This window comes from Pseudonaja textilis, chromosome Z (genome assembly GCF_049901715.1).
Source record: "Pseudonaja textilis isolate UNSWEBS1 chromosome Z, rPseTex1.2, whole genome shotgun sequence".
In the NCBI taxonomy this organism is placed as follows: domain Eukaryota; kingdom Metazoa; phylum Chordata; class Lepidosauria; order Squamata; family Elapidae; genus Pseudonaja; species Pseudonaja textilis.
This window is the reverse complement of record NC_142008.1, coordinates 25,988,990-26,001,500: the sequence shown is the minus strand read 5'-3', so window position 1 is coordinate 26,001,500 and position 12,511 is coordinate 25,988,990. Positions and strand designations below refer to the sequence as shown.

General features: G+C 36.6%; 1 protein-coding gene across 5 annotated transcripts in view; it reads right to left on the bottom strand.

Moving 5' to 3' along the window:
* Positions 1-12,511, bottom strand: part of MLLT10 (MLLT10 histone lysine methyltransferase DOT1L cofactor) — a 136,569-nt gene that overhangs the window by 30,602 nt on the left and 93,456 nt on the right. For all 5 annotated transcript variants that reach the window (XM_026706240.2, XM_026706241.2, XM_087915389.1 and 2 more), the window contains 2 exons: positions 11,296-11,865; positions 980-1,152 (listed from right to left, as the gene is read on the bottom strand). In XM_026706240.2, the coding sequence (XP_026562025.2) occupies positions 980-1,152; positions 11,296-11,865 (743 nt within the window). The remainder of the gene's footprint in view (positions 1-979; positions 1,153-11,295; positions 11,866-12,511) is intronic.

The window sequence follows — 12,511 nt, the reverse complement described above, 5'->3', positions numbered from 1 at the left end:
TTTTCACCTAATTTAGTGGATAAAAGGTTAATGTAGTAAGGAATTTTCCTAAAATAAAACTAAGATCCAATTTAGTATTATTAGGTCTATGCTCTACAGGTGAATAATTAAAGAAACTACGTATTATAATTAAGCATGAGTTGTCTTCATTATTTTTGGAAAGAGACCATGAATAATTTCTGTAAGTAAAAATGTTCATGTAACAAAATAGTTTAAATAAAGAAATAAATAGTTTGCTACTACCTCATGTATTTATATGTATTTATATATGTGTGTGTGTGTGTGTACAGTTTACCTTTATACTGCTATGGTTATGATTAATATACTAGTTTTATATCTCATTACAGCATTTCTGCTAAGACTGTAATATGTTATTCAGCAAGTGATTACATTAAAAAAATCATAGCAACTTCACTGGATTTCAAATCTGCTTACAAATTTAAAGATACATTCATCAAATTATTATGCACATTAGATATGCCAAAGTAAGACTCTAAGTAATTAATAGTAATTACTAACTACAATTCAGTGAAGTTTTTCAAGTATATTCATTAGCTGGGTTTACAAATATAATGTAAACACTGTTTAACCAAAGTATACAGACTCATAATTGACTGGACTAACATACCATGTTAAGTCACAATCAAGCAAACAAAATTAGTTTAATATAATGAATGGATCCTGTCAGAAGATAAAGCTAGCAGAAGAATGAATACCAAAACAGAAAAAGTCAATTTTTGAAAAATATCTAATTTTATAGTGTGCAAATTCTGAACATTAAATCCTTTTGTGAAACAAATCAGAAGTGAAACAATTAGAAGTTAGCCTAGTCTTCTTTATAACACACTAAAAGAAATGAAATATACATGTATGGTTCATTCTTTCTTTAGATACATTTGTCTGAAAAAGCATATACAAAATGCCAGTATGTCCCATTTACCACACCAATATTGATCATCAAATACTTCTAACAACCTACTTGAGTTGCAGCAACAGCTGTAGCTACAGAAGATGTAGAAGACAAAGTTCCCACTTGCTGCACAAGACTAGAAGATGGTTGAGGTAAATGTGAACTGGAAACAGGAGTGCTAGATCCTGAGCCAGAGACTACATTTGGAAAAGATACTGCTACTTCATTACTGCTATAGATGCCTGTTAAAAGAAAGAAGAAAAACAAATATGAACTAAACTATTACAGAAACTGCAGCTAAAAAAACATCATGCCCCTAAACAATTTATGTAAAAACAATAAAACAGTTATAACAAGCTTTATGGGGAAAAAGGATTGGTGACTATTCTAAAGCAAAACTTTGCCCTTCTGTAAACTGTTCAAGAAAATATTCAGAAAAAATATAATATATTGATGATGGGATTTCTTTGGAATTAAATGAATCTGAAGTGATGAAGCAAAAAGTTTTAAATGCAACAACAGAAACTGAAATAAAAAGGGAACACAAAACATAACTACAAACTTAGTATATTCCTGATCCTGAAGTGCACAGTTTATTGATTCAAACTAATCATGTCAGCAGGCTGTAAAAGAGATTGTATATGGAAACCAATTTTCTATATCAGGCAACTATGCAAAATGCAAATGATGCAAGGAAACTAACCAAAAGTTCATTGTTCAAATAAAGAATAATTACAAGAAATTTAAGATTGCATGCCTGATCATCAGGTTATAAACAACTTTACATTGTTATACTTCTCCTTTCTTACAAACTGCTTCTCTGAACATTTATAGTTTACAAACATACAATTATTTCATTATGATTAAATCAGCAAACATGTATTTACTATTTCATTTCTGTTAATGTATTCAGTCAATAATTCTAAAGAAGTCAAAATGTGCAATAATTACATCTATTTCTTTTCTTTGGGTGACTGTCCAAATTCTGATGTCTGTCTCCCATATTTAATTGTTCATCAACGACCACATCTACCAATTATAATAGCAGTGATCCATAAATAATATTATTAAATAATACTGAAATATTTTGTGTATCAGCCCCAAAGCTGCAAACAAATTATCTTACAGGAATAGACATAGATAATGCTACATATAGCTTCAATATACAAAGCTTAGAAGGAGTTCTCAAATTAATAGTATACACTTGGAATACTCTTTTGATGCAAAAAAACGGTTACTATAGTTGTTGCAAAGTATTTCACAATAATCAATTTGTATAAGAAGACATGAAGAAAGTGTGGGATGTGGAAGACACATCAAACCTTCCAACAAAATGTCTGATGGAATAGATGAATAAACTTATGTGTATTTTTTTCACAGACATTTGTAAAAAAAATGTGAAGATATGAATAGAACTAGCAGAGCCAAAATTTACATTGGCCTCTTTATTGGACACATCAAGGAAAGCTCAGTTGACCTAGGCAAGTATCTATTGGGAGAGGAAGTACAACTACAGTTACATAGGGTTAATTCGGTTGGCTATCTTGTGGGAACCTCTCTGTCAGATCAGTTGAACCATATTTCATACTAGTTCTTAAGCTCAAGAGAAAGAGCAATCAAAATAGTCTCCCCATATCAGGACTCACTGCAAAGATTTGTAACAATGGACACATATCCCAAACAGTGATTAGGTGCAAAGCCAAGCTTTCCTGTTATTTATTCATCCACAGAAGTTCACTATGTGATTTTGAGCCAGTCACTCTCAGTTAAATCAATTCAAAAAGTTGTTGTTAAAAAAAACATCTGCAACCTTTAGAAACAAGATATTAGATAAATATTCCCAGTCAATTTTCATACTTTCACTTACATGAGCTAGTTTCTGAAAATGTCTGAAAAAAATAGTCATCAACCTCACAGAATAGTAATCTGGATTACTATCCTAGAACGTATTAAAATTGGAAATGCACCCCTAGTCATAAATGGGGTTTTGATGCAATTTTTGATGTAGCAGCAACTGCAGTCTTCAGGAACATGACCTTAACCAAATTAACCACTTGTTAAGTCAACTATCCAACAATCAACGGTTTCTTTTCAATTAATTGTAGTGGAATTTAGTTAATCAGTTTCCTATATCAATTCAAGAACTTTTTAAATCTAGGTAACAGAAAGGGCTAAAGCATATTTAAAAATTTTATTCACTTCATCCAATAATATCATGTAACTGTTAAGAAAGATTTGATTAAGTGGCACCGTGCTGAATAATTCAGATTTATATAAATACTGAAATCAAAATTGGTCTAAGAAACTGAGAGAAGTGAGGAATCAAAAGCAGAGACAATCAATTGGTCAACTGGATATTTTGAATAACAAACTTATAGTCATTATAGTGCTTGGAATTCACCAGTTCTGTATTCAAAGTGCAGTACATCGTTAAGAATTCCATATCATCTAATTTAGCTACATCAACTACAAAAGTTTGGAATATTTCTTCTGTGATTACAAACTGGATTGTGGCACCATGAAATAGCAAAATGAACAATTATAGTTTTAATGTATAGAAAATACTGGTTCTATTCAGGATTTTTACAATTTTAAAAAGAATTGTACCAAATCTTAAAAGCATACATTTCTTATACAGCCAAAATACAAAAGGATTGTGTTTTATACTGTGACACAAAAAAGTATTTTCAAATAGTAATAAACCCTGCCCCAAAATGTTCCAGGCACCTGCTGCTGTCTTCCACTAGGACACACTGATAGCGTAGAATATAAGAACCATGCTGTCTTTGCTAGTGCATGATTAGTGAGCCACGGTGGTGCACTGATTAGAGTTCAGTTCTGCAGGCTACTTCTGCTGACTACCAGCTGCCTGCAATTTGGCAGTTCAAATCTCACCAAGCTCAAGATGGAAGCTCAGCCTTCCATCCTTCCAAGGTGGGTAAAATGAGGACCTGAATTGCTGGGGGCAATATGCTGACTCTGTAAACTGCTTACAGAGGTCTGTAAAGCACTATAAAATAGTATATAAGTTTAAGTGCTATTGCTATTAGGAAAGGTAGCAGCAAATAAGAGATGTGAAGACAAGAAGATGGAATTGACATAAAAACAAAAACAAAATATCTGAAGGAAGATTAAGAATATATTTGTGCACATATGAACATCAGAAATAAAGACTCAGAGAGCCTCTGAATATCACTGAAATAGAGGAATATAGGTAGGATGGAAAAGTTGAAAAAATACCAATAGAAACAGCTTTGTTGCATGAAGTTCTATGGCAAAGAAGAAAAAAACATTAATAAAACATTGATGCAAAAATCTATAGGATTGCAAAAATGCTTCTTCGTTAGGACAGAGATGGGCAATACAATACATTAAAATCTATATGAGAAAATCCACAGCACATGACCATGCAAAAGATTTAATGTACCAAATTTATTCTATAAAGCAGTTCAACATATGTCCTCCCATTGAAGAAAAGATGCCAAACAAACTTAATCCCTTTGGTGCTCATCATATGTTCCCTATAGCCTATGTCAACGGGCAACCACTCCATGTTGGTACTTACCTGATACGCCCATTCTCTGTGAGCTGTGAAGAGCATCCAGGCATGGGAGGAATGGGGCTGGATGCTCTTCACAGCTCACAGAGAATGGTGTATCAGGTAAGTACCAACATCCCTTCTCCAGATGAGCTGTTCAGAGCATCCAGGCATGGGACACACCAAAACTGGTGTGTCCAACAGGAGGGTCTCCATGTGGTTTGGAGTCCCCTTTTTATGTGTGGACTAGTTGTAATATCCATTTGCCGAATGCTGCTTCAGCAGAAGCAACAACATCCAGTTTATAGTGCCTTATGAAAGGCGAATGGAGAAGGCCACGTTGCCGCCCTATAGATCTTGTCGACTGACGTTTGAGTAGCCCAAGCCGCCGAAGCTGCAGCACTCCTAGTTGAGTGTGCTGTAATGCCTGTAGGCATGGGCAATGACTGTGTTTCATAAGTCTTTGCAATCGTGGTTTACAGCCACCTGCCAACTGATGATAAGGGGACTTTTCTTCCTTGGGTAAAAGGTTGAAAGGAGATGAAGAGGACCTCCATCTTCCTAGGAGACCTCAAGGCCAGCAACAGCATAGAGTGTTGACTCCCTCCATTCCTTGTATTGGAAATCTGGAAAAGAACCTTGGGAACAGCGTGTTGAGGGGAGAGGCAAAGAAGTCCAGGATCGGATGGCTAAATCGATGTGATATCTCCTGGAACAGTCTCGGGTGCAGGCGCCACTCAGAATGATCGACAATGGCCCTGCTCAACCAGTCTGCCTGGATGTTGGACTGTCCCGAGATGTGTTCCGTTTTGATGGAGATTAAATTCCTCTCTACCCAGCGGCACCGTCTCTCTGTCTCTCTCATTAGTGATCTTGAATGCATGTTCCCCTGCCTGTCTATGTGGGACTTTGTGGACATGTTGTCAGTCAAGTGGACAATATGCTGTCCCTGGATCAGTGGTAGAAATTTATAGAGGGCCAGATGGGCTGCCCTCAATTCTAGCCAGTTTATGCTGCAAGCTTGTTCTGTCGTGGAGCAGCAACCCTGAGCTACAAGGGACTGACAGTGTGCCCCCATCCAAATAGAGCTGCATCTGTTGTGAGAGTCTGTCTGTGAGAGTCTTTGAAAAGACAGCCCCCCTTGTTGATGTTTGTTGTGGTCCACCAGTGAAGCAATATGAGAACCTTTGATGGAACAGTGACCTTGGACATGGTATTGGTCCTTCCTGATCATTGCTACGGGAGCAGAAATCATTGCAGGGTTCTGGCATAGAGCCGTGCCCAGGGAACAACAGAAATATAGATCATTTTTCCTAGAAATTTGGATAATTGGGCAGGGGTACTCATTTAAGAATCCTAATCTCTTTTGACAACTGCCTAATGCTATTCTGCCTATCCAGTGAAAGGGAAACCTTCCCTGCCACTGTATCAATGATGCCTCCCAAATGCATGAGACAAATTGAGGGTGTCAAATGACTCTTGGCCCAATTTATTGAAAATCTGTGTTACTGGAAAGGTTGTAGGGTGACTTGGGTGTCTAGTTCCGCCTGCCGACAGGACAATAACAAAATTATTATGTCATCGAGATAGCATTGTAGCCAGACCAGCTGAGTCCTAAAATGGGCTACTAATGCTGCCAGAATCTTTATAAGGGTTTGGGGAGCTGAGGCCAGGCCAAATGGAAGGGCTCTGCACTCGTAGTGATGGCCATTATAACAGAATCTCAAGAATCTATTATGCAAGGGTCTAATGGGTATATATAAATAAGCCTGTGTTAAGTCTACTGACAATAAGTCATCTCCCTGTCTGATGCTGAGGAGGATTGATTGTAGGGAGCTCATTTTAAACGTCCTGTAGACAAGGAAGCAATTCAGGAATTTTAGATCTAAAATTGTCCTCCACCCCACTGAACTCTTTGGGACCACAGTAAGTGTGAATAAAAACTCTGTCTACATTGATCCTCGATACAGGTTGGATCTCCAGCAAGTGCTGGATAGCAGTCTCCATAAGGGCTCTTTTGGTAGGGTCCCTTGAGACAGGGCACTGCATAAAGAAGTTCAGGGGTGTGGAGAGGAATTCCAGAGAGAGATCCGATCTTATGGTCTCTCTGACCCAGGCATCTGATGTAGTGACTCCCATTGATCGGCAAATAGCTTTAATTGTCCTCCTATGGGAGGGCGAGTATGAGATTATTTGGTGTGCCGAAACGATCTATTTTCTGCCCCATGAAACGACATTTTTTTCTGTCCTCCCCACCAATTTCTATCCCCAAAGTCAGATATTTCTGCCTGCTGTCCTTGTCAGTACCCAGAGGGCCTCTGTGGTCTCTGGGAATAGGTTTCTTAATAGAAGGGATGAAAGGAATTCCTCCAAAAGGACTGGGGTGGTCTATTTTCAGGCTTACGAAACAGGGAGGGAAGTATCTTCTTCTTATTCCGAGATTCTACCAGAAGCAGATCCAGGGCAGATCCAAACAGTTTGTTCTCTTCAAAAGGGGCAGGTGCCAGCTTCCACTTATGTTTGGTATCCGCTGGCCAATGGTGGAGCCAAAATAAGCATTGCGCTGTGACTGGGATGCTATGGCTCTTGAAGGAATTTTACCAAATTAAACTTTGCCTGGATGCTCTGGAGAATTTTAAATCACAAAGTTGGTATATGCCATATTCATGCGTAGCAGTAGCATTTAGACTTATATACTGCTTTACAGTGCTTTATAGCCCTCTCTAAGCAGTTTACAGAGTAAGTATATTGCCCCCAAAAATCTGGGTCCTCATTTTACCAACCTTGGAAGGGTGGAAGGCTGAGTCAACCTTGAACCTGGTGAGATTTGAACTGCCAAATTGCAGGCAGCTGGCAGTCAGCAGAAGTAGCCTGCAGTACTGCATTCTAACCACTGTGCCATCGTGGCTGCATGTTTGTATGGAAGTTCTCTGAAAGAGAAATAATCCTTAATGCCTGAAAAGTATAAATAAATTACATTGTGCACACTCTTATGGCATTTATCCATCATTTTCAAGACATTTTAATTATAAACATATTTTTAAGTTTGTGAAGAGATTGTTTTAGATAATGAATTTGAATTCCTCCAATGTAAGCATCTAATGTGCAGGTACTTGAACATTCTGACTGAAGAAAAAAGAAAAATTGTTGTGTAACAGACATAAATATCTGAAAAAAAAAAGAAAAAAAATTCTGTGCTCAAAAAGTGTTAAGGAAGAACAGGAAAGAAATTATTCTTGAAATTATTTTACATATTTGAGAAATAGCTAACTAGAAAAACAGTAATTTGAAACAACTCAAACATAAAAGCACAAAAAAACAAAGAAGCCGTTATATCCACCAGAGAAACAGTTGCAATTTTAAGGAAGAAACAGCACATTCAGGAAGAATAGTGACTTTAAAAAGTCACACCACAATCCTATTGCCTGCTCTCGTCTAGAGAAAAGGAAATTGTGTACTTCAAAACAAAGACTCTTACTTTTCCAATTGCATTATATCCACAATTTCACTAGCATCTGAAAGGAATTGAAACAACTATTGCTTATTGCAATTGCTCTGTACTTTTTTCCTTTAAAAATGCTGCTTCTAAACTTTTCTGTAAAAATTACATCTAAAATCGATGCAGAATCTGCTTTCAAGAAAGTATGTCAACCTATTATTTTAAAAATCAAAATGAGGTAAGTTGAAATATTTTTAAGAAGAATATAAAATAAATGACATAAACATCTTTCACATATTACATCTGAAAAACATTCAGAATTCTAAATATTGTAAATGCAGACTTCTCAATAATATAAATCTTCTCCTGTAGAATTATAAAAATTGAAAGAACAGAAAACGATTTATACTGTACTAATAAAGGAGAATATTTGTAATTCAGGGTTGACATAGTGCTCTCTGAGCTTGCTTGTTTTCTTGCAGATGTTTCATTATCCAAACTAGGTAACATCATCAGTGCTAGTTTGGGTAATGAAGTGTCTGCAAAAAACAAGCAAGCTCAGAGAGCACCAAGGACCTCTCATATTTATACTGTCATATATTCTGGGTGATTATGCATAAATAGCTGCTTTTTCTATCCCCTTCACTCAATTAATATACTAGATTAGCAACAGCATCCTGATATATCTATACAATTGCAATCATAGGACTCAGCAGGCTGTAATTTAACTTGGCAGGATGAAAAAGCAGCACTCGTGCATATGTAGTGATCACTTCCACTCATTATATACTCTGTCCACAGTTTGTTTTAATGTCATTTGAATGAATGATTTTGATTTTTTTTGAGCATGTCTACAAAGTTTTATGATCAAATACTAAGAGTCACCTGGAAAATATTTAACAACTTGCTTTTAAATTACCATAATCTAGATTTCATTCATTCCAGAACTGCTCAAATAGATACATATCAGTCATTTTTCACATCAATAATTTAACTTTCAGAAACAATTTCCAGAACTGGAAAATTTACTATTTCTAGTAATATCAATGGCTCACTAACTTTTTAGTATTTGGTGAGGAACTATTCTTCAATTATATATTTTAAAATGTATTGTTTAATCTATTATATGGCAATAGCCCAATAGCAGAAACATGAAATTATATCCTTCTAATAGTTAAGCAGTTTATAATTTTCCTCATGATAAAAAAAAATCTTATTTATATATTTAGGACGTATTAACCGTAGACTAAGTCAGGGGTAACAAACTCAAGGCCTGGGGGCCAGATGGTGCTTAGATCTGGCCCACAGGCCCACCTTGGAAACAGTAAAGGATTAGCCTGTGGTGCCTCTGCCAGCAAAAAGGGAGATTGGGAGAGCCGTGTTTCCATTGGCAAAGGGCTGCAGAAAGCCATTGCAGCCAAAAATGGAGTCCAGGGGGGCCCGCACAGCTGAAAAGAGAACCCGGAGGGGCCAGTTTCTACCAATGGGCTGTCAGAATTCTGAATGGAAAATAACTTCATGTCAACATAGTATGACTTGCCAGGCTGGCGCGTTGTGCAACAAGGTCACACAGAGTAATAAGATTGGGACTGGATTAGGGACTTCTGTCCTCACTATGAGTTGTGTTGGGGGGGTGCACAAAGGGTGGCTCAGCCAATCTTATTTTACACATGTTGTATTCTGACAATAAAGGTAATAATAATGCGTGGCATCCCGAGCTCCTTTTTTTTTTGCTGGCAGAGGGCTGCAGGAGGCTGTTGTGGCCAAAAATGGAGCCTTGATGAGTGACATCGACCTGGCCACACCCCTCCGGCCAGCTTCCCTGGCCCTCCGAGATCAAACACAACCCTCAATGAAATTGAGATTGACACCCCTGGACTAAATGATCTCCAAGATCATTTTCAACTATTACGTTATGTGATTTTAATATATGATCTAAAATCCATACATGTTGAATTGATGAGAAAGAAGCAAAACAGAGCACTGAAAAGCAACAAATACAGAAAATCAGGAGAAGATGGGTGATGGAAATAGGCAGGGTAAGGGGGCACTGTAGTGACCCTGCAATCAATTGTAAGGGTCAACTGTAGGAGCACTGCATCAGATGTAACTTTGAAACTGGGTAATAAGTAGTTTTTTGAGTGCGTGTGTTTTGTCATAACTTTGAATGATTGCTAGGAAACCAAACAAGTGGACATCTGTCTATATGTGAAATGTAAGATTGAATGGATAGGAGCACTTGTCTAAGTTGACTTCAATAATTCTCTCCTGTATATGATTAAAAATGCAACAAAAATATTAAACAAGTTTGAGATCTTTTTATTAATTCAGTAAAAAGTAAATAGCCACTTAAAGGTTTTCCCTCTTTTCAGTTAGTCTTGAATAGCTTTTGTATAAAATAAACCAATTATATATAGTCCCTGAGGATTTTATTTTTCTAGTCATTGTCAATATAGGAGATGATGCTCATCTCCATTTCAAAGCCATTGAGCCAGCATTGTCTACAGACATTTCCACAGTCAGGAGGGCAATATTACCTCACAGAGTGCTGTTACCTTCCCACTGAAATGAGATCTATTTTTCTATTCGCAATTGCATACTTTCGAACTGCTAGGTTGGCAGGAGCTGAAGCAAGAACAGGAGTTCACCTGTAGTGTAACATTCACCCGGGCTGCCAATAAGCCCAGCATCTTAATTGCTGAGCTACTATGCCACCCCAACCAAGTTAGAGGTGTTAAAAAAAACCTGTTTTAGAAACACATTGCTCTCTCATTACCAAATGTTCCAATTACCAAATTATCACAACTGGTGCTAGGCATTCAAGAACATTAGTAACTTAATTATGCAATATTTCAAACTAAAATCTCCAAATCACTATTGATAATCTTTCACAATCAATATGATTATTACTTCAATTTGATAAAAGTAAATTAATCAATACTAATTTGTAAAAGTATCAAGTCTTGCCTCCCTACATATGAAGTGCTGCATGTCCTACTTTCTATTTGTATCTTAATGGGGGAAAGTATTTTGGAGCATGTGGGAGCACTTGCCAAAACATGCTACAAACTCCTTGAAAAGCTTGGCATTAGCATCTCAATTCTTTAAACAGGTTATAGGATTGTTGCAGATGCATTGTAGGTTCCCACATGTAATCCAAAGCATTTTTTATCCCATTGAAACTGAGTGCTCACCTCTAATAAACTAGGAAAACAGAATGTATCACTTGGTAAATAGCAATAAAGATAAAAACTTGAAAAAAATTCTCATTTCGCTTTTAAATATTTATAAAAAAGAAACTAGAAAATGTAGCTTAAAACAGAGTGGAATCAAACACCAAGGATATTATTACTATGAAGTAAAGCAAAATTCAATCATGTATCTTTTAAAATAATTCTAAATGCCTACCTGAACCAATAGGAGAGGAACCCACACTGAGACTTTGTAGACTTCCATTTCTGAGCAATGTTGGAGACTTCTGCAGATTAGAGCTTGTTATGCTTCCTGCAGCAGATGCTACTGATGATGTTGGGGAGGCTGAACAAACTGATAGGTGAGAAATATTCTCCTGACTTTTATTTCCTTTGGGCCGACCAGGCCCATGCTTACATTGCTTATTTCCTTTTCGTTTCTTTTCCTTTATGGTTTCGTCTTCTATCCCAGATGACTCAGCACGTTTGTATCCTGCTGGTGTAAGGTTTGAACTACCTAACTCTCCAGGTGAACTGTCAAAAATAGTAGGCTGGGAGGAAACAGTGGAGGTTGAAGGAAGATTAATTAAGGAAGTAAAGCAATTCAATCCACCTTCCTGACTTCCAATCTCTCCTTTATATACATCTTTGGTTGACAAAGTTTGTTGAGAATGAATATAGCTGTCATTACGTAGATCTGAGTCTGTAAAGCTCAAAAAATCCTGGGGAGATTGAGCAGAACTTCCAGAGGATGACTTTGTACTGTTTGGAGTTCCCAAAAAATTTCCTGCAGAAAAGAGATGGGGAGAACTGTTGATTGTTGAAAACTGATGTTTATCAGCAAATATGTAAGTATAGTATTAAAAGAAATTTTTACTGGCATTATGAATTTTGAGTTATTTAGGAAATTCTGGACTTGCATATAGTTTTGTCTGTTTTCCAGAATTAACCAACCTCATTAATTACATATATTTATGGTTTCCTTTTTTTTTAAAAAAAATTACAATTTAGGGAACTTTCTTGGCAGGTTTTCTAACTAGTCACTAAAGCTCTTCTTAATATTATTGCTAATATATTATTTTTTAAGCTAGCAACCAACAAAAAACATCTTCAAATTAATTTATGCTAAACCAGCCAGAGCCACTTGTTCTCTGAGAATGCCATTTATGTGAATTAGACAAATGAAATAAAAATAAAAATTATATCTCTCCAATTGCTGGTTCTTTGGGCAGAAAAATATGTAAGAAATCAAGATAATCCTGGGAAAGCTAAAACAAGCAGTAGTTTGTTTTTATCACATGTCCCTGATATGTCCTTTGTAAGCAGAACAAAGATCAAGAGTCAAATATACAGGTAATTTCTCCTCCTCTAAAAAGAATTATCTCTCCCTTACTCTTATTAAACTTACTTAACTCTTACTACACTTTCCCATG